Source organism: Heloderma suspectum, chromosome 3, assembly GCF_057233095.1.
Source record: "Heloderma suspectum isolate Gila_16-S chromosome 3, 16-S_ref, whole genome shotgun sequence".
Lineage (NCBI taxonomy): Eukaryota > Metazoa > Chordata > Lepidosauria > Squamata > Helodermatidae > Heloderma > Heloderma suspectum.
In genome coordinates this window covers 243,555,245-243,578,014 of record NC_139460.1, presented here as the reverse complement: position 1 = coordinate 243,578,014, position 22,770 = coordinate 243,555,245, and the positions used below count along the sequence as shown (strand labels likewise).

At 39.9% G+C, this 22,770-nt stretch overlaps 1 protein-coding gene across 2 annotated transcripts in view; it reads right to left on the bottom strand.

The window, feature by feature from the left end:
• Nucleotides 1-1,294: 1,294 nt before the first annotated feature.
• Nucleotides 1,295-22,770, bottom strand: part of RGS10 (regulator of G protein signaling 10) — a 37,444-nt gene continuing 15,968 nt past the window's right edge. The window contains exons 2-5 of one of the 2 annotated variants that reach the window (XM_084846081.1): nt 19,441-19,559; nt 17,558-17,644; nt 13,469-13,612; nt 1,295-5,179 (exon numbers count right to left, since the gene is read on the bottom strand). In XM_084846081.1, coding sequence (XP_084702207.1) covers nt 5,033-5,179; nt 13,469-13,612; nt 17,558-17,644; nt 19,441-19,559 — 497 coding nt within the window. In that variant the 3' untranslated portion in view covers nt 1,295-5,032. The remainder of the gene's footprint in view (nt 5,180-13,468; nt 13,613-17,557; nt 17,645-19,440; nt 19,560-22,770) is intronic. The other variant, XM_084846080.1, reaches the window with a different exon arrangement.

Below are 22,770 nucleotides of genomic sequence, written 5' to 3'. Positions count from 1 at the left end.
AGGGGAGGGGACATAATGAGCCCTGCTGGAAGGCATGTCTGTGCACACTGCTAAATTATGCATGGCATGGCATAATACCGGACAAAGTAACAAGGTGTGAAATCATAACCTGGCAAGAGATTCAAGATGACCTGGAAGTGTATGCAGTTGGCCAAGTGCAGTAAGAACAAATGGATGGTGGAGGACTGAAACTCAGTTTAAGATGACTGGGAACATGGAATGCAATGGAACTTTTTCTAAGTTGAGGATGTAATGCAGGGGCAAGGAAGATTATACCTACCCCCAAGACTGTCCATTCTTAACATTATCAGCCTTCGCTGCCTTTGGATTTATATTTACATAGCCTATCACGGCTAAAGCAGGGATGCAAATGCCGTCTGCTACGCTGGCTGCCATTTGCAGCCGCAGACCGGAGTAGCGGATGGCAGTGGACGGACTGGACCGGCCGGCGGCAGGTAGGGTCCGTCCGGGGGGGGAGTTTGGGGGGTGGCGGGGGGTAGTCCATTCCACCATGGACTCTGGGGGGCCGGATTCTAATGAATCCAGCCTCATTGGAGTCCATGGCAGATTTCTCTGCCATCACTACCAAGAACTTAGATCTGTTGGAGGGGTCCTCCTCTACATCCCACCAGTATGAGACATACACTATGGTGGGACATGGGAGAGGGCCTACTCTGCTGTGGCACCCCAGTTGTGGAATGCCTGCCCCTTGGAGGCCTGATTGGCGCAGACATTGGTCTCGTTTTGGCACCAAATAAAAACATGGCTTTTTACCAAAGCCTTTGAGGGCTAAATGCATTCCCTTAACTGTTTTATTGTTTTCGATTTTAAGTGGTTTTAGCTTGTTTAATAGTTTTAGGAGTTTAAATTATTATTTTTTAAAATAAATAAACGTTTTTAAATAAACATTTGGTCCTGCAGAGCATTTTTTTAATGGGTGATCAAGACATGCTTGAAGTTCATCCCTGAGAATCTCAGCTTTTGCTTTAAACTAGTAACTACTGTAGGGTAGATGCAGGTGACAGATTTTTCCCCAGTGTTTCGTTTGTTGTATTTACAGTCATCATACAGCAGAATCCATAAGGACTCACTAAAGGTCAGCTGAAAGATCTGAAAAAATGCATGGAGTGGAGACATCAAAGGTGCACTTATCTTATGACTGTTCCTCAGGGTAACTGAGGAACTCAGATGATGTGGATTTGCTTATCCTTTGAACTAAATCACTTGCCTCTGAAAAAGAGTAATAGGACTTGAAACACCTTAGGCTTAATACATCACCTTTTGTGCACCCATTGAGATCTTCACACTTTATTTTTGCATTTGGTACCCTCTCAACGTTCTCTCTTGTTCAAGGATCTGAACATGTGATTGGCTCTGATGCAATCACACTTGTCAGGAAAATTTCAGATGGCTTAATTGTCCATGGATACTCTCCACCACACATATAATAATGGTGGGGAAAAATGGCTATCTAAATCCCAGCTAGGTTGCAAGATCGCAGAAACCATGGTGACAATTTGGCAGCAGGATGCATCTTAAAAATAAATTTTCCAAATATACCTGCATACAAGCAGCAAGGCAACTAGTCGTTCCAAACATGTTAACATCATTAATCCTGCAGAGGTCATTTATCCCTGCTACCACCAATATCGACTGCTGGGAGGAAGAGGCAACAGAACATCGTAATATCTAATTGTCTGTTATAACTGCTACTGCTAGATAAGAGGGAGTACTGACAAGCCAAATATGTAGAGCTGCTGATTCTCCATCCACTCTTGGGCTTCCTTACCCACCTCATTTAAAACAGGAAATACCAGTGTGGTTCATGTGAGAAAGAAAGCAATTTTGCTCCGTTATTGCTTTTCCCAAATCCTGAAAATTGAGACCTTGCACAAAATGATACTTTATAACTCTTGGCTGCTATACAAGGTATAACTAAATGAGAATCTAATAGGGGTTATGGCTGCTGTATACCAGACTCTAGCATAACATCAAGACAAATAGCAACCAAATCAGGCTATGTATATGCACGCAAATCCTTAGTAATAGCACAAATAAAGCATATACATATATCAGTAGTGATGTATCATGGATGTATCTGGATGTATTTGCAGGAGAACAATTACTATTCCTACTAATGCTACCCTTGGGCATAGGAGGACTTGAGGAAACAGAACATGGGCACAAGAACTCTTTGCTGGCTCCACCACGGCCCTTCTATAACAGGAAAACAGAAAATCATAGCTGTTATCTTTCATATGTAGCCTGTTGTGACAATCCACATATAGACTTATGTACCTCCGCCTGGCAAATTTTACTGTCACTGAGATATTTAGAAAGATTGCCAGGAAGAATAATCTACAGACACAACTGGCCTTGTAGGTAAACAGAATGTTTAAATATTTAAAAGTTAAATTGGGCAATAAAGCCCACACATAGAGGAAGGAAGAGTAAATAATGAGAAACTATGAGCCAGAATTACATTGCACATTGCAGAACTCATAAATAAAGTATGTCAGCCAATCTGCTTTCCTCACGTGTAGCAGCAGTGCAATCATTTGGCATCAAACTAATGAGTACAAGAAACAAACACATGACAGAATTGTGCCAAAAAAGCTTTTCTACCCACAAGCAACTCCAGCCTGAAAAAGAGAAGGTGGCTAATTGGATGAGGTATAGAACCAGCATTTTATTTTATTATTTCTTACATTTTATTATTAAATATTGTTATCAACTAATGAAATGATGAAAAATATGCTTTTCCCCATGCATAGAGGAGAAATGTCTCCAACCATAGCCAAACTTAAAACATCAACATAAGCTGGAAGCATTCCATTGGCATCACCAAATTTGAAGATTGCATAAAAAATGGGCAGATCTATCAGGTTAGAAAAATCAAGCACCAAGAAAAAGCACCAATATAAAAAGGCACCTACAAGAGAATTTATAATTGTCTGAAAAGTTCTCTCCTGCCACATATCTCTACCTTGCTCCCTACAAGATCCACATATCTCCATCAGTTCCCTACTTCTGTCAAGATCTTCACACTTTCTAGATCCCATCCATCCTGACAATTCCAGCACCAAGTTTATTTCTCAAACTGACAAGCTGAGTAATGCCTCTTCACCATAATCTCATCAGGTGTGCCAAAAGCAGTGTACTGCGCAAGAATAAGGGACTTGTCCATAATGTATTTTACTGTTAGAAGCATACCAAAGTACATTCCAACAGGGTTTGCTGTACCTTAAAAGCGTTGCCTTATTTAAAAGCAGAATCAATGTTTAAAATGCTGCAAGCTGCTCCAGGAGGGGAGAAGGCTTTGCGATGTCAGAAACACCAGTCAACTATCATGTGCACTGCTGCTGCTATAAAATAGCAAAACCAGTTTCCCCTCAGCTTGACCCTGCTGTGGATTAGGTATATGAAATGACATGGTGAATGTACTTCCAGTGTGCAGCAGCACCTCTTTTTATGTATGTCTGTATGCATGCTGGGTTGCCAATTGTACCTTCATTCACTGACACAACCACTCACGGATGACGGACACGAAATCCTTTGCTAGAAACCCTGCTTCCAGGGAACTGAGGCAGAAAGGTATTAACTCACAAGGGACAGATCTGCTTAGAAATAGGAACAGCATGACCGATAACAGTAGAGTAATGGGTGTTACAAGTGGATGACAGTTGTTCCATCCAAAGATTGTGATTCTATTTTTCTAATTACAGACAAGCATGCCACATGAGTTGCAAACCCAAACAGGGCTCAGTGAGGAATGTATGTTTAGAGTCAAGCCCAATATGAATAGAGTTTATGATCTGGAGGAGGGTGTTTTGATTGGTGGAGGAGTATCATGTTGCAGCATAGGAAAGCAATTTTAGCATAAAAGCAGGTGGGAATGAATGTTGTCTATATCATAAAAAAGAGACTTGGCAACAAAGATGAAATTCCTCCGAATTAATAGTAAAGGCTTAAATCTTGTTCATACTTGCTGTTGAGTTAGAAATACATACTCTCTGGGTGTGACACTGCTGTAAATTTCATCCTGCTGGATGCATGAGACTGCACCTGGAAGACCTCCAAGTGCATTTTGAGTGCAGAAAAAACGATGTTATGTGGCGTAATGCTGTAAATTACCAATCAGTGAAAAAGCCTACATATAGCATGTAAGGGAAGCCTTCGCTTCCACAGAAACAAAACTGATATCACTCTTGAAAGTCATTGGTAGGGAAGCTCATTTTCAAAACAAAAGGGAAAGAAAAAGTAAGAAACCTGAAAAATAAGGTCGTTGGAGAAATATTTTCCCAGCCCTCAGATTTAAAATCAGCCAACAGAGAACCCTACAAAAGCCATTCTTAAAACAGCTTTTAGAGAGAAAAGCATGTGTTTTATTACACAGAGAATTTTTTAAAAATGAGATTTTGTAATTATTTTCATTAGTTACCGGAAAAAGGTAGGTGTGATTTAAAAGCAGTGACTCAAATGAATATTCCACTGTCTTTATGCTTCCCTTTCTTCAACTGAGGTTTCCTCTATTTTTGTCAGAGTAGCAAGAAAAAGAACTCAGCTCCTTTTCTTTTAGTTCTGCTTTGTCACCAAGAATGCAAAATTCAGGAAGAATTTAATCTTTTTCAGTTAAAACATGAAAAAATGTATATTTGTGGAGAGTCTGTGCTTAGACCAGACATTGCAATGTTTCAAACACACAATCTTCCCTTTCCTTATACCACCTCCATTTTCAAACTTAAACGATTTTTATGCTACAGTTTACACCTATGACGCACAAGGAAAGGTCTTTAAAATACCAGAAGGTAAAATATCCTAGTCTTCTGTTTGCAGATGACTCGCAAGCTTGGTAGTAGCCATCATGCAAAAACAAATAGGTCATTCAAGCAACTAAGGTTAAGCATCGGCTAACAGGGTTCTATATTTCCAAGCTTTAAATATAACTGTGTTAACCTCAAAGACTATTCCTGAGAACTCATTTGCTTTTCATTATACTCTCAGTGGGATCTACTGTTTGTTGTTATGTTGATCATGTGTTGTAAATTCTAGAAGCTCTTTTTGCTACAGTTTGAGCATCTGGTGAATTTTCTTCCTGTTCTTCAGTCTGCTTCAGTTTAAGAAACACGTCTGACTTTAAGAAGCGGCTGTAGCTGTCATACTTCATGAGATTGAAAATCTGAGTAGAGAGGAGAAAAAACAGCATGACCTGGATGAAACAAAGCCTAAAAACGCATTTAGTAATAGCAAGAAAAGTTAAGGAAGAAAGGTTTGAAATGGAGGTCTTCTATGAGCTCCCCAATTGTTAGACCATCATCTAGTATATTAACCAAAATAATAAATCAGTGTAAAGTACGCTCTAAATTAAGGGAAATATTTTGTTACTATGGACTTTGCTTCTCAATAACCATTCTAAATAAAATATAGTCAGTTTAAGAGTCTGTCAGAATGACCACATATCTTAAAAATCTACAAGATGACATTTTAAAAATAATGGTGCATCAACATCTTGTGTACTGTGTACAGCGCCATTCATTCTATCTGTATTTGATATTGCAGTTCCTTCTTGAAGCAACCAGATTTTGCCATTGCCAGAGAAATAAGGGGGCCTCACTCTGATAGAATATGGTTGATCTTGCATCATGTGTAGAAAATATCCTGCCACTGGGATATAACTTAGCCAGAACAACATATACTCAAATAAGGTGGAATAACTCCTAAAGAATCCATAAGACAAATACAATGGATGATTACTGGTACATTTAAAAAATCAACAAGACTTCCTAAACACTATATTAAGTAAACTCACTCAGTCTTCTTCAGATTTTTCAGAGTCCCCCCTCCAAGGCCATAGACACTGCTGCAAACTCAGAAGGGGGACTCCAGTATCTGATCCCTCCCCTCCCCCTCGCAGCAGCCATGGAAAGAACTGTGCCAGCTGCTTCCTGACATCACAAAATTGGCATTGGAAAAGTCTATTACAAGGCATTCCAGTGGGTGGGGAGGAGAGGCCAGGATATGAGGAATCTTATGGCTTCTCCAGGCCCAGTCTTATCCCTGCCAGCGCATCCTCTCCAGATGGGCTCAGAGGCCTGTCTAGAGAAAAAAAAGCAAGACAGAGAATGGAGAGGTGAAAATTACCTCTGACACTCTTCCCACCCTGCAGCTCGGCACGGCAGTACATACATGAAAGCCTCCAAGTTTGGAAGCTTCCATCTCACAAGGGCACCCTAACTGAAATTTGTTTTTGTTTGGTATTCAGTTGTTCTTCAAGGTCATTCCTTATAAGTGCCATCTTAGCACACTGTCCTTGTGTTGTGGATTTTTAGGAAATAGCTGTTTTTGCTTTATTGGAAGTTCTGGGAAGGCTATTGAGAAATTGCTAACCCACCTCTCTTTAAACAATATCGAAAGTCTTATTATGAAATGCAATTGCTTAATGATAAATAACCATTTTAAAATGTGAATAAGTAAAAAAAAAAAGTAGTAATTGTATAAAGGGGAAGGACACACAGACACATGCAGGTTCATAATGAATTCTGGGTAACTGACACAAAAAAATTAGTTTTCAAGAACACTTGGGCCAAAGTGTTATTTGAATAACAAAAAGGTGTGAAACTGTATTATCCAGGTCAGAAGTGTAAAGTTTTCACTTATCAGTTAATGAGCAAAAAATATTTTGCAAGGTTTTGTAAGAACATCAAAAAGCCTGATATACAAATATCTAAAAAAAATTATAGACTTTGGTGTAATTAGCCAATTTTAAGGACAGAATTATCTTCTCAAAGGTATGATTCAGAATGGATCTCATCTAGCCTGAAAGGTCTATGTGTAAGCCTTATTTTGTATGTTCTAATTCTTTAGGAATGTTTAGTAACAGTAAGATAATCAAGACTGTGAGCCCTACTTTATGGAACAGCAAATGACATTAAATATTATTTAATATTTAACTGTTATTATTCTGGTCATTTCTACATAAAATAGATATAAGTATGTGATCATTTTGGAATGAGGGAGCTTCTTATTAGAAGCTCATCAGGCCTGTGCACCTGTTATCTGAAAAGCCTGTTCAAAATTGAATAGGGAACTCGGTACTTTGAATGAGATCTCCTTTTTAAGCTATTAGGACTAGACGTCTAAGAACAAGAAATGTTTAGGAAACTGTATTTCTTGTAAAGCAATTACGATCTAAGAATCTTTGGCAATGATCTGTTTAACAACAAGAGTTTTTTAAATTTAATGTTATTATATTCTGATGTGATGTTATAAACATATTTCTAATAAAAATGAAAAATAGATCAAAAGATTTTTCCCTTACTAATTCTTGTTAGTACAAAACCAAAATTGAATCCACCTAAAACAACTTTTGGTGCACGCTTTGTGTGAAGTGTATTGATCAGCTAAAGTAGTTAACTGGCAGCCAGAGGCTTGCTAAATACTAAAGCTATTCTTAGAAAACACTCAGCAAAGGCCAAATCCGTAACACTTGACACCCAGTAATCGCCAGCAGATGAACAACAGACAAAAGTCCTGCAGTCCACTGGTAAGTCTATATCCGTAACTGAGGTACTACTTAAGATATAAAGAAAAATCAGTATGAAAAGTTTCCCAATATTTGAATTTAATGTGTAACCACAAGTAGCCCTGTATCAATGTAAAATTTATTGCAGCTTAGCTAAATATTTAGGATGTACCTCAGAGCCCAGGTTATACATCTGTATTTATAATATACCCTTATCATAAGAGAAGAATCAGTCTGAATAGGAGGCATAAGCAGTAGCTTTAACATAGACTTGTACAAGAAATACTGTATTTGGGGGGTTGGACCATGCACCTGAGAAAAATCTGATTCTCTTATCTAGGGATTAAACACATTCTTTTCAGTCATGCTTATTTATTTCCATACTTAAGCTAACCTGTTGGGCCCCCACCCCCACAAGACTGCTAGATATCTCCTCAAAACAAGCTATACATTTTAGCTGTTTCAACTGTAACAGAAGCAGAACATAAGCCTATGACCTGGTTTGCACATACTGCTACTTCTAAGGTGGAATTCCTGAGCATGGCCATGCAGGAGTGAGCAGGCATGCTCACTCCTGCCCACTCCCTCTTTGTTACTGTCATGACATATGAACCCACACTCTGGGATGTTTATGGTTAAACAATCAGGGTTTGAACCCAACTACAAACCATGGGTTAAAACTCTGGGTTGTTTAACCCTAAACAACATAGAGTGCCAGGTTCACATGTCACAAGAGCAACCAGGAACGAGCCATTCCTCAGTTGTTTAGGAAAGCAGAAGCAGGAGAGTGGGTGGGAGCCAGCATGCTCACTTGTGCATGCTCACAAACAACCCATGTTTTGTTAACCATAGGTTGTTTGATCATGCAAACTGGGCCATTATCTCTGGCTGCAGAATAGTAGAGTAGCTTTTGTGATGGATTGTAGTCAATGATGTTATCATGCTCAACTAAACTACTGAGAATCACTTTTATTCTCCATTCAAGCAGGGTAGCAAATCTGAAAACTGTAAAAACAGTGTAGAAAACTGAAACAGAAGCTTTATGAGGTCCATTTCTGAAATCTACCACATGCCTAGTGCAACTGCAGGCTTTCAGCTTTTTGAAATATATGTCTCTGTCTTCCTTTTCTCTCCAAAGCTCCAGGAATGCAGCACAACTCATTTTGCAACAGCTTTTAAATTAGTATCCATCTTTGCATGTCAGCTATAACAACCTGATTACCAGATAAGGAGCTGGTGATGCTGTTCATTTTCAACCCATTAAGAGGCCTCCAAGCTTTAATTTAGTTTAAACAAAAGCAAACATTTCTGATCTGCCACATTCAGTGAATGCCAAATAAAGGTATACTGAGGAACTAGGCTACTATATTACTGTCACTTAATATAACACATTTTGTACAAAAAATGCTTCAGAAACATCAATAAAAACATCATGCAAACATGGCAGGGTCCCTAATGTTTGCATTAGGGAGTGATACTGTATATTCATAGAATCATAGAATAATAGGGTTGGCAGGGCTAGATATCCAATAAGGGTTGGATAAGACCATCGAGTCCAACCCCCTGCTCAACGCAGGAATCCAAGTCAGAGTATCCCTGACAGATGGCTGTCCAGCCTCATCTTGAATGCCTTCAGTGTGGAAGAGCCCACCACCTCCCTAAGTCATTGGTTCCATTGTTGTATTGCTCTAACAGTCAGGACGTTTTTCCTGATGTTCAGCCAGAATCTGGCTTCCTGTCACTTCAGCCCATTATTCTGTTTCCTGCACTCTGGGATGATAGAAAAGAGATCCTGGCCTTCCTCTCTGTGACAATCTTTCAAGTACTTGAGGAGTGTTATCCTATGTCCCATCAGTCTTCTCTTCTCAAAACTAAACATGCCCAGTTCTTTCAGTCTCTCTTCATACAGCTTTGTTTCCAGTCCCCTGATGATCTTTGTTGCCCTCCTCTGAACCCTCTCCAGCTTGTCTGCATCCTTCTTAAAGTGTGGTGCCCAGAACTAGACACAGTACTCCAGATGAGGCCTAACCAGTGCTGAGTAGAGAGGAACTAGTACTTCCCTGGATTTGGAAGCTATGCTTCTATTAATGCAGCCCAAAAGAGCATTTGCCTTTTTTGCAGCCACATCACATTGTTGGCTCATATTCAGCTTGTGATCGGCAACAATTCCAAGATCCTTCTCACTTGTAGTGTTGTTGAGCCAAGTATCCCTCATCTTGTATCTGTGCATTTGGTTTCTTTTTCCTAGGTGCAGAACTTGGCATTTATCCCTATTACATTTCATTCTGTTGTTTTCTTCCCAGCACTCCAGCCTATCAAGATCACTTTGAATTCTGTTTCTGTCTTCCAAGGTATTAGCTATCCCATCCAATTTTGTGTCATCTGCAAATTTGATCAGCATTCCCTGCACCTCCTCCCCCCAAGTCATTCATAAAAATGTTGAAGAGCACTGGGCCCAGGACTAAGCCCTGCGGTACCCTGCTCGTTACCTCTCCCCAGTTTGAGAAGATCCCATTGATAAGCACTCTTTGCATCCGATTCTGTAGCCAACTGTGGATCCACCTGATAGTTGTTTCATCTTGCCTGCTTTTAGCTAGTTTGCAAATCAGGATATCTTGAGGCTCTGCCTGTACTCTTTGTTGCTTGTCCTTCCTTCCACTTCCTACATGTGTTCTTTTTTGTTTTCAGTTCATCTCTAAGCTTTTTGTGAATCCACATTGGCTTCTTCTGTTGTCTTCCACCTTTTTTTCTTGTTGGAATTGTTTGTAATTGTGCCTTTACAATTTTCTTTCTTAAAAACTCCCACCCACCTTGGACTCCTTTTCTCATTTTTATTTACAAAATAAAACTGAAGTAAAACCAACAGCACTGCTAAGAAGTGAAAAGCACAAACACCATTTTTTTAAAAAAACCTAAAAAGCCCAGAATAACTTAAAAACCTAAAAAGTCCAGGTTAAAAACCTTTTTAGGTTAAAAACCTAAAAAGCCCAGAAGAATAAAAGCCCAGAAGAATAACCAGTATTCACCTGGCACTAATAGGACCACAACATAGGTGCCAGGTGAGCCTCTCTGGGAAGTCTGTGGGGTGCCACCACTGAAAAGGCCCTCTCCTTAATAGCCATCTGCCTAGCCACATCCTAGGGGCTGGGCATACATACACACTGTTGTTATACTATATTGTTAATCTTTCTATCATTCATTCATTCATTCATTCATTCTCCTATATCTATATCTATATATGAATGAATATAAGAGAAGACAATCCTTCAGGTAACCTGGTCCCAAGCCATTTAGGGTTTAAAGGTTAATACCAGCACTTTGAATTGGACCCAGAAATAGACTGGAAGCCAGTGCAGGTGACAAAGGACAAAGGAATTCAAGTCGGTAGAGATTAAAGCCTTAAAACAGTTTTCCCTATTGTTTTTCCACTGTTCCAGATAGAGGTTAGTCTGAACTATCTATGCCAAAATGTCTCTGCCTTGGGTTATCAATCCTAGATATGAGTGTTGGCTGAATATAAAGTCTTACCATTAATTGAAAACATTTTTATACTGCCCTGCATCAAAACTAACTTTAGGGCAGTTTATAAGGTATGTTTTTTTAAACAAATACAAATGCATAAAACAACAAATAAAAGATGAACCTTCAGATAAAAGAAAGAGACTACTTTCCAACTGTTCCTGTTTCTGACTAAAAACTTTGTCTCCTCATGACATTCTTCTAAGACTACATCCCCATGTACATTTATGTCAAAGTAAGCTCAGCTAAATTTGATGGAACTAACTTCTGAGTAAGGTGCACGAGGGCAGGCTATAAAACACAGTGAGCATTTGCTTAACAAAATCCCAAAATCCATATTAGTGTAATACCTTTATTAGGCCAACCAAAAGATCACCAAAAATGTGCAAGCTTTTTTGGTGTGCAATCTTTTTGTTGGCCAAATAAAGGTATTACACTAACATGGATTTTTCAAATTTTGCTTATGGTCAACACAGATATCTTTGTTTTTCACGTTGCTTAACAAAGGTCCATCTGCCAGTACAACTTTTGCATTTCTAATGACAAGCTAAATGAACTTACAAAAAATCGCTATATTTCAAAACTTGCAAAAAACTTGCAAAGCTTATACATGTTTACTCCCATGCTTTATACATGTTTACATGTTTAAAATACAAAGCTTTATACATGTTTACATGTTTAAAATAAGTCCCTTTAAGATAAATGGGGCTTACTCCCAGCTGTGTGTGTATAGGGTTGTAGTCTTGGTTTTCTAAATTGAAAGAATTGGCCTGCATTAAGAACTCATTCAAATAAAGAGAGAAATATGTACAGCCTTGCCCTGCATTATACCTTTCTTCATTTATTATTTTATTTGGAATTATATGTGCCCTCCAGATGTTTCAGACTTGGAGTTATAACCAATGTTAGTCTAACTTAAGTCCCATTCATTTCAACAGAACGACTTTAAGTTGTACTAATATTGGAAACAACCTTACATCTCTCGCAATTCCTGACCACTGGCCATGCTGGCTGGAGGTTATGGGAGTTGTAGTCCCAAATATCTGGAGGACACTAGGTTGCCTAACCTTTCAAGCTAACAGCTTGAAACCATAGAACTGGAATTATCTCCTCAAATCTGACCTGGAACTTACAAGGAAGTGCTTAGACTGCCAGCCTTCCACCTCCCCTTTGTATTTAGTCTAGGTTAAAAGCTCTGCTATCTCCAATGACCAAAGATAAGATAACTGATCTCACCTATACACTCTTTCAGGGTGACATGACAGCTTCCCATATTTCTGCACCTTTCGAACTGGGATGATAAGTACAAACAAACTTTAAACCCTGCTAGATTCCCATGTTATCACTCATTCACTTGAGTCAGAGAGGAGGGAAGTGACAGTCACCTAAGCAAGGAGGGACACACCTTAGGGTGTCCTTGATGAGCGCTGTTGTAGATTGCTGGAACTTTAGTTTTCTACACAGAGCTAATTCAGGCTCAAAATTCATCCCTTATTTGCCTAAAGCTCATAAGGCAGTCTGAATATCTTGACAGTCTTTTCGTTAGTGCAATAAACAAGAGAAACAAACACAGTGTTACTGAAAGCCAGTTCTTTGCTGATAGGCAATTGTTCATGAGAAATATGTTAACAGTGCAGTCCTATATATGCCTACTCAGAAGTTAGCCCTATTTCGTTCAATTAGACTTGCTCCTAGGTAAGTGTGTATAGGATGGAAGCCTTAGTCTCATGATTTATTATGTAAGATACTGGGCACTGTATGTACATAAAAGACGCTGAACTATTCATAACCAATATAAAGCAATAAGCTGCATTGAATTTTAAGTATCTGTCGCAGAAATGGTGTTGCTTTATTGCTTTTATAAGAACATAAGAAGAGCCATGCAGAATCAGACCAAGGGTCCATCTAGCTCAGCATTCTCTTCACACGGGGCTGCTTCACGCTGAGCTTTTATCCTGTGATTGAGATTGCTCCTTCACAGAAGTTTGCGGGCTCTTTACATGATGCCGTGATCATTCAAGGTGTCTCCTGCACTAAATGCCCTCTGTTCTGTTTTTAAATCGATTGCAGATAATGGCCTATCAAATTACGCCACTGTCATGCTGCCTCACTGCTAACATGTATGGTATAAAACCCATTTTACCCCATGGCTCTGGGTTCAGAGAAGCTGTCTGATCCAACCATTGGGTACACCTGTGAGTACTCAATAAAGTCTCCTTGTAAGCAACCTGGATCTGGCTTATCACTATCTTGGCACCTCCAAACCTTAGCAGACCACGGCTGGGGCATACACTACTTCAAGGCAGGAGCAGAGAAAAAGTTATGTCTTGAGTCCCTTTTCACTCAATGTTGCTGTGATTCTGCATCTCTATGAGCAACTAGCCATTCACCTTTCACAAGGTAATTAAGGAAGCTTCAGAACTTTACCTGATCTTGAAGTTTCTGAAACATTAGAGGGTGAGGTTCTTCCAATATTGACTCATCCAAACGGGATTGCCCTTCAACGTTGACTTGATAAGAAGCTTTACTTGATAAAAAAGTCATGTAAATTTCATTTGCCTTTGTTTGCATCTGCGATGAAAAGGACATGTTTACTGAGCAAGTATGTCATTTTATAATATTACAAGAGTAGTATATGGCTTGGATCCTAAAGTATTCTTGCACAAGTAGAAAGCACTTCCATTTGAGCAAGGGGAGGCTGATTTTCACAGATTCACTCCCATCCTACTGCAGTCCCCCCTGCCCAAAAAACAGTGCAGCCATACAAATCTGAAACTCTTACCCTGTATGTGTCTTCCCACCTTAATCTTTTATTTACCCAGTTTCTTAGACTTCTCAGTTTACAAATCATGCAACTGGAACATTATATCACAAGAATGAAAACAAAGTTTCATATCTGATGCCAGCTGAATAGCAGGGCCCATTCCAACCCTACTATTCTATGATTCTATGAAGTCATAAAGATGAGGAAGGAAATTAGGGGCAAAAGTTTAACTAAACTCCATTGAAGTCAATACGATAAGTTAGTCAAGATGAAGTCCCACTCCGTTGCTTTTCAATATCTGTAGAAATAATCAAATAAGGAGATATATAGGAATTCAGACTAAAGATATCCACTCTTACATTGCTTTCTTTTAAAACTCAGAATTTATTCAGAAAAAACCAACACATCATTTATTCAGAAAAAAACAAATACACCACATCAGACTGAAGAGCTACAATGTACAGAGGGATCTTGATGTATTTCAAAAGACAAAGCAGATTATATAATTTAGGAAAACAATTTTATATTCACGGAGACCAATGAAAATACTTCAGAATTAAGCAGCATAAGAACAACAGCCTCATGCACCTCTGGAATGCCATACTGCTGTTCTGATATCAGTATGTGCTTGCTCCAACCCATTTTTATCTTCACAGCAACCCTGTGAGGTAGGTTGAGAGTGTGCGACTGACTCAAAGTCACCCCATGAGCTTCATGGGAAAGCGGGAACTAGAAAATGGATCTCCTGAGTTGCAGTCCCACACTATAACCACTACACCAAACTGGCTGTCATTTGCTTTATGTATCTGCTAGTCACATCTTCAAAATAATGCCTGTTTTGGCTCTGGAATCCAAAGCACATCACTTTAATGACATAGTAAGGGCAGGGGATAGGGTCCTTTAACCTGCCCCTCACCTACCCACCCATTGTGGTCCTGATATGGATTAGGGGCCCTGCACCTGCAATTTATATTGCCAAATAGTGATCTGTTACAGCAAATGGATCACTACTTGGCAATATTGCAGTCGAGAGCCCCAATCCAGATCAGGACTACAGTGGAGGTGGGGAGGAAGGATTAAAGCCTCTTCTTGATACATAGTTTCCAAGCCAGCCAGCACCTTATCTTCTGAGCAAGGAGATTTCTGCTTTCTTAAGATCTTCGAACTTTAACCCTCTAGCATGCTACTTCACACACTGCCCTACTTTATTTCATTTATTTCCTTTTTAGACTGCCCAATAGACAAAGCTCTCTTGGAAGTTCACAAAAATTAAAACTCAAAATACAATATAATAAAAGCATAATATAAAATCTTTAACATACAAAAATTAAGAACATTTTAAAACGGCTAAAAACAATCAACAATAAAATACCCGGTAAAACAACTGACCTTAAACGCCCCATCAGATGCTGTCAGAACCAGCCCTCACTTTGTTCATTCTTGGTTCCTCTCACACACACTGATGTCAGTACTCTGACTGTAGAATTCCATATGTTCCCAATTCATCATTCTTAGGGAACTCTGTAATCTTTGTCTCTTGTACAGGCTCACAACACGTAAATTCTTATTTACATAAACATATGTTACATTGACTTATAGGATGTAGGAACTATTTCTTGTGGACATGTTGCCAGAAGTCATTATAGTTGTTTTGCACATCACGCTACAATTCTTGAGTTGTTTAACCCAGGAATTGCTGGGGACAAATGAAGCAACAAGTGCACTGCCTTCCACAGGCTTGTGATTTCCACTTTTTATGAACAACCCAGGAATGCCCCATTTTTTGTTGTTCCATGATGTGTGAACCCAGGGATTCTGGGTTGTTTATGGGTTAAACAACCCAGAGTTAACTGAACAACAAGCCATGGACAATTGTTGGGTTAACTCTGAATTGTTTAACTTGTAAACATCAGAGTTTCCCCGTTTGCATGTCACAAAACGATTCAGGAATGAGGGCGTTGCTGGTTGTTAATTGAAAGTGGAAATGATGACCACAAAGCAGGCAGCACGCTCATTGCTTGACTTTCCCCCAGCAATTGCTGGGTTCTTTAAGCCAGGAAATGCAGCATGACATGCAAACGGGTGAATGAGTTTGTAGTGTAACAAAAACACAGTTGTTACTCATTTGTAGTGGGATGAGGGGCAGATGTCTTTCCTCAAGACAATGTTTCCAAGGTAAGGATATGACATTACAGATGGAGTACACTACTGAAATTTAATTTTCTAAATATTTCTATTGTTTTCTGCTAGCCTAACACAAGTGAAGGGTTAGATATCAAGACCCCAAGATAATAATAATTAGTTAGGCTGAGCCGGCCCAGCCCCACCTTTGAATTCCATTCCAGACATGGAATGAAACAGGGACATGTTCATTAGGCAATAATGGCTGGGGATGATAGGAGTTATAGTCCAACACATTTGGAGGGCACCAGGTTGGGGAAGAGTGAATTACAGTCAGATCTGCAATGGGAAACTACTATTTTAGGCTAATCTTCACTCAGGTACATAGCTATCCTCAAAGAACAGGAGCTTCACTACCTACTGTCATTCTTGCCGAGGAGACTCCATCTTGGCTCTAAGCCAGAGATGGGCAACCTGTGGCCCTCCAGATATTTTGGCCTAGTCAATGATAAGGGATCATGGGAGTCAAAGGCCAAAACATCTGGAGGGCCACAAATTGCCCATTGCTGCTCTAAGACATAAATAGCTATTTTCTACAGATATTATGTCAGTTGCAAACGTCAGTGGAATGTGGTTGCGTAAATGTCACAACTAATCTATTGGGTAGACAGCATCATCTTTGCATCATGAAGCCTAGTCTCTTCTTCCTGCTTACTTATGGTTGCAAACTTTGGGGGGCATTGATATGAGCATAATTAACTGCTAATTGCTGCAGATCACGTTACTTTTAAGGGCAGACCAACAGGATCCAGCTAGCTTCTGGTAACCCTTTCCTCATTTTATCCCCCACTTACACCAGACAACAATGGCCAAAGCGGGGAAGGAAGAGAATATTGAGAATTGTTCTAGTAAATCATAGTAATAAATATATTTAAATATGCAACAAAAGGACTTTTTAGATGTAACTAGGAGAACTGAAAGATCTTAAAAACCCCAACCACAAGCGTTATCATCCATAATCTCAGCCAGTATCTATAACCAATTAGTTCCGAAATTTTGCCTTCTCTGATCCCCCCCCCACTTGCTGAGAGTATTGTATTGTAAATGCAAGAGAAGTAGGTAATGTTGTTGTCTATGTATATTTGTATGCCTATGAGCTAAACTACATGTTATGCTAATTCTATAGCATGTACCTGAGGTTTCTCTTACTTTTTTTATGTTGGTGTAAGCAGGCATGGCCCCAATTTGGATTGGGACCATGACATTCTGGGAGGGTAGAGTTAAACCCTCCCTGCCCCATGCAGATTTTTCCCTGGCCGCCCCCCCTCAGGATGTGTGTGTTTAAAAATAGGAAAACGCCTCCAATGAAGACTACCCTCGTGGGAGGGGGATTTGGGGAGGAAATGGGGGGAAGGTTTAACCCTCCCCTTCCAGAGCACCATGGTCCAAATCCAGATAGTGTACACCTACACCAGTGTAAAAAGAGAAGCCTCAGATACATGCTACGCAATTAGCATAACATGTAGTTTGGCCCTGTGTATATTCACATACTTGATGACTATGTAGGAAGTACATGATATGTTTGAAAACTCTAATGGAATCTTTTCAGTCTTTGGTTTGGAATACAATACCTGTTTCTTATCTTTCATCTTCTTAAACTCTTCACATGCTAGCCAGAACAAAACATTTTCTTCACTAAATTCTCTCTTTAAAAACTCCTGAAGAAAAACAGAGAAAGAAATTCGGTAATAAACAGTGTCTTAACCTAATCACCCTTTATCACCCTTAGCTTAACTGGAGTTAAGAGTTAAAAACATGGCACTTGCTAAAGATTTTATAGTATCTGGAGTAGTACTAGTTAATTTTGGTTGGGATTTCTGGGCAGTAATGAAATAAAAGTAACAATATTTTTAACTGAGCTGCAAGTTTGCAAATTTTCCTTCTCTAAGGCAGAATTGGAAGTTTTGGGGTTGTTTAGGGTACAATGTTGAGACAGAAAAAAGTCCTACAACTCTTAGCATTCCCTAGCCAGCCATTCTGGGGTTGCGCCTGTAAATTATTTTGATCTTGACTTTGTGGCTTTGTCAATATAATTGATCAAAATAAGTTAAGCAGTCCCAAAATGTCTAATCCGTCCTTAACTACAGAGAAGGAAAATCCAATAGATTCAAATTGAAATCTATAAGATTAGCTTTGGAGAACTCCTGAAAGTCCGGTCTGTAGTCATGCCAATGGTTTTTATACAGTAAAAATATGAGAAAGAAAAGTATTTCTCTAATTCAGACTGTACTTTCCAGAAAATTAATTTAAACCAAAAGGAATAGTTTAACATGATATATCAATATTTAACTGTGTGTATCAGCAGTGGCCCCTGGCCTGTTTTGCAGCCCCCAATGCCCCCAAAGTGCTGCAGTGCCACCAAATTTCAGTGGGATGGTGGCCATCTGGTGCTGAAAAGATATGGTAAATGCCATGTTTTAGTGGCAAATTCTTCTCTTCTGAGTGTTCTGGGAGTGCAATTTGCCTTTAAAACAAGGCACACACTCACTGTGCATCTTGTTTAAAAGTGGAAATGTGGCTTTTTTGCTGTTGCTGCACTACAGGGAAGTGGGGGCACCCTGGGCCCTCTGAAGTTGCCCTGGTGTATATAAAGACAGCGGAAACATTTAATTTTAGATCTGAAATGTCATTTATGTCATTCAAAGGACTACAGGAGAGAGTTAACAACACAGCTGTATTCCACAGTTATTTGAAATCCACTCCCAACATTCAGTCTGAACACTGCACCTGTGCAGAAAAGAACCTCAATTGCCTCTAAAAATTACCACTTGCTTTTACTTAAAAGCTTCTTACAGTGGCTATCACAAATACCTAGAACAAGGACTGCAAGGTAAGGCCCTCCGACAATAGCAACAAATAGGATTCTCTGACAACCCTACAAGCTCATACTTGCATTTCAGTACTAATTAACAAGAAAGAAATCAACACAGGGAAGGTCTAAAAGCAGATACGGCTCCTTCATATGTTATAGCACCTACCTACTCCCATGAACGTAGAGGTGCTCAATTCAAGGACCATAATGCTTGTTAGCATCTTCCTGTATGCACCAGCTTAAAAAAGTGGCAGGTCTCCATGCCAGTAGCCACCAGGACCATGCAGAAGTAGAAGCCACGGACTGGCTTTCAGCAGCCTTTGTCTTCGGCCTCAGAACAGCTAATCATTTTCAAAACTTGTCTAAGTTCTGAATGTTTAAAGCTTCATTTCAGCTGTCTGCATACACTCAAACATGAACAGGTCTAGGAAGAACTATCACCTCAACCATTTTGGCTGTGATCCTCACATACCTTTTATTCCAAGGAAGTCCCAATGAATTCAGGCCAGCCTCAGAATAAATTATATATGCAATCTTGAGCCTCATAATGCAGTAATACAACTCCATTCAACATTGCATATAACAAATGTCATTGGAAACAGTCATTTAGCTTATGTAGGTAATAAAAGTTAAGATAGCAACCCTAAATCTCTTGACTCCTTCTGGATCTTCCAGTAAATTTTCTAGTGATGTAGCCCATCTTGTGGTGCCATTTTGACTTTGGTGGCTGCTGCTTGGCTTGCTGTCATTGTCAGTTATTTCTGTAAAATAAAATTAAAATTAGTTTTGCATCTCTATCCTCCCTATAAGCACTGGTGTTTTACACAAGCCACTAATTTACAAGCAACTAAAAAAAAAAAAAAAAGCGCTACTACCTTATGCAACAAAAATGCCAAAAGCTTTGCTACAAAATAGTGACAGTTTGTTTCTGGAATTGTCATTGTCTACTGGCTGGTTTAGATCACCCACACCAAAGCTATGAGACAACACTTGGTAAGGTGCTGAGATCCTTTTCAAAATTAAGAGTTTTGGAGTATGCTGGTTGTGCCTTTATGTCTGTGGGTAAAAAAAGGAAAGTGCCTTTAATTGTTAAGGAAGGGGAAGAGAAGTGTCTGAAGTCTAGAAATAAAGTTTTTTAATGAAAAGTTGACTGGGGGCTGGGTTCTGTCTTTATGTTTACTACTCTCTTTCCCACAACAAACCCAGTAGTGTCTCCTCAGAAGTAGCGCCCATTGTGCTGAATGAGACTTGCCTTTGAATGCCTACATCAGAACTTACAGATATTCCCCCTCAACTGAAATGGCACACTTTTAAACCCAATTCCTTAAATGTGATTAAGCATGATCTCGAGACTTTGGTCCATTGCCTTAGGATGTAACTCATTCACAGCTTCCATATTGAGTTCCTGTGCATTAAAATGGGGGCTGGTTTCACTCTCTCTCCCACAACAAACCCATTACTGTCTTGTCAGAAGTAACTCCCATTGTGGTCAATGAGGTCTTCTGGGTTAAAATGAGGGCTAGTTTCCCTCTTTGTGTCCCCCCCCCCCGCCTTTCCCAGCACAAGCATATGTGTGTCTACTCGGAAGTAACTCCCATTGTGCTCCATGAGGCTTGCTCCTGAAATGCAGGTGCATCTGGACTTTCAGGGGAAAGGCGAAAGGGGAGAGAGGGGGAAAGCCTCTCTTCACAGCAAAGCTGATTCCTTTTTTTTAAATCCGGTACTCCTCCATTAGCTTCCGCTTCCATTGTCCTGGAAACATGGCCGAGGAGGTGGGAACACTGATGAGGTAATCAGACTCAACCCAGACTCCACCCAGCCATCAAGAAAATAATTCAGTTAGAGCTCAGTGGAAACAGCACAGAGTCCCAGGCTACAGCAATGATAAGCCGGGACTGTAAGCACTGTGGAAACGAGAAAAGGAGAAAATGCAACTGGGGAAACATCACAAGAAAGTTGCAAACAAAGTGAAGCTAACAGCATGGAAACACACTGCGGGAAGTACTTTGGCACACCAGTCAACATTGTGAAAAAGAACTGCAGCCTCAGCGATCACTAGAACATCCAGGAGCAGGGTTGGATGGACTCAAAAACTGTGCATTTGGTCCTAGGGCATTATCTTAAACCATGCATTTGAAAAACGTAAGCCAACTTCACAAAACATCATATTACTTTAATAAAATTCACTGTGCAAATTCAAAAGTGTTTACTTTCATTCCTCCCAAAGCAGTCATAAGCCATTTGGTACACAGCCTGGAGCTACACCATTTCATCTCTAGTCACCACTACTGTACTGTGATTTCATTGCAGAAATTATACAAATACTTCCCTAAAAACAAAATCTCAGTTTCTGACAGGCCTCCGCATGAAATACTACGGTGATGTTACAATGTGCCTTGGAATGTTGACACCTTTTTATGGAGAGAGGCTCTGAGTAGCATAACAAGCAGAAACCAACAATGGAAGCTGATCCCAAACCGTCTTTTTATTCCAGGAAAAGCTTCATTTCTTGATTCCCTTCTCTTATGCAGCTTTTTGAGGATAAAGCCTCTATTCATAAAAAAGGGTGGCAACCTAGTGCCATGATGGAATTTGATTCTATAGGTGGGACTACAGCCTAAACAGTACAGCTTTGAACAACTGTTCTGTTCATTGCCAGCTGATGAAACTACAGTTTTCATTTCTCAGGTCAGTAATTTTTATCTGCCCCTTACAAGTAAACCTATTTTTATGGCCTTCTGACCTTTTTGTATTATACACCACAGTCTTTGTGCTACAATCAAAAGCAGCACACTAAAAAGATAAGTGTGCTAGATGGGCCAATAGTCTGACAGCAGAAGGCAGCCTCATATGTTATTCTGCTTATAGAAAAAGGCAAGGAACTATGCAGAGCACTGGTGACTAGAATCATAGAATAGTAGGGTTGGAAGGGGCCTATAAGACCATCGAGTCTAACCCCCTGCTCAATGCAGGAATACAAGTCAAAGCATCCCTGACAGATGGCTGTCCAGCTTCATCTTGAATGCCTCCAGTGTGGGAGAGCCCACCACCTCCCTAGGTCATTGGTTCCATTGTTTATTGCTCTAACAGGACGTTTTTCCTGATGTTCAGCTGGAATCTGGCTTCCTGTAATGTGAGCCCATTATTCCATGTCCTGAACTCTGGGATGATCGAGAAGAGATCCTGGCCTTCCTCTCTGTGACAACCTTTCAAGTACTTGAAGAGCGCTATCATATCTCCCCTCAGTCTTCTCTTCTCAAGACTATACATGCCCAGTTCTTTCAGTCTCTCCTCATAGGGCTCTGTTTCCAATCCCCTGATGATCTTTGTTGCCCTCCTCTGAACCCTCTACTGTTTGTCTGCATCCTTCTTAAAATGTGGTGCCCAGAACTGGACACAGTACTCCAGATGAGGCCTAACCAGTGCTGAGTAGAGAGGAACTAGTACTTCCCTGGATTTGGAAGCTATGCTTCTATTAATGCAGCTCAAATAGCATTTGCCTTTTTTGCAGCCACATCACATTGTTGGCTCATATTCAGCTTGTGATCGACAACAATTCCAAGATCCTTCTCACTTGTAGTATTGTTGAACCAAGTATCCCCCATCTTGTAACTGTGCATTTGGTTTCTTTTTCCTAGGCGCAGAACTTGGCATTTATCCCTACTCAATTTCATTCTGTTGTTTTCTGCCCAGTGCTCCAGCCTATCAAGATCACTTTGAATTCTGTTTCTGTCTTCCAAGGTATTAGCTATCCCACCCAATTTTGTGTCATCTGCAGATCTGATCAGCATTCCCTGCACCTCCCTCTCCAAATCAATCATAAAAATGTTGAAGAACACTGGGCCCAGGACTGAGTCTTGCAGTACCCCGCTTGTTACCTCTCCCCAGTTTGAGAAGATCCCATTGATAAGCACTCTTTGAGTCCGATTCTGTAGCCAACTGTGGATCCACCTGATAGTTGCTTCATCTTGC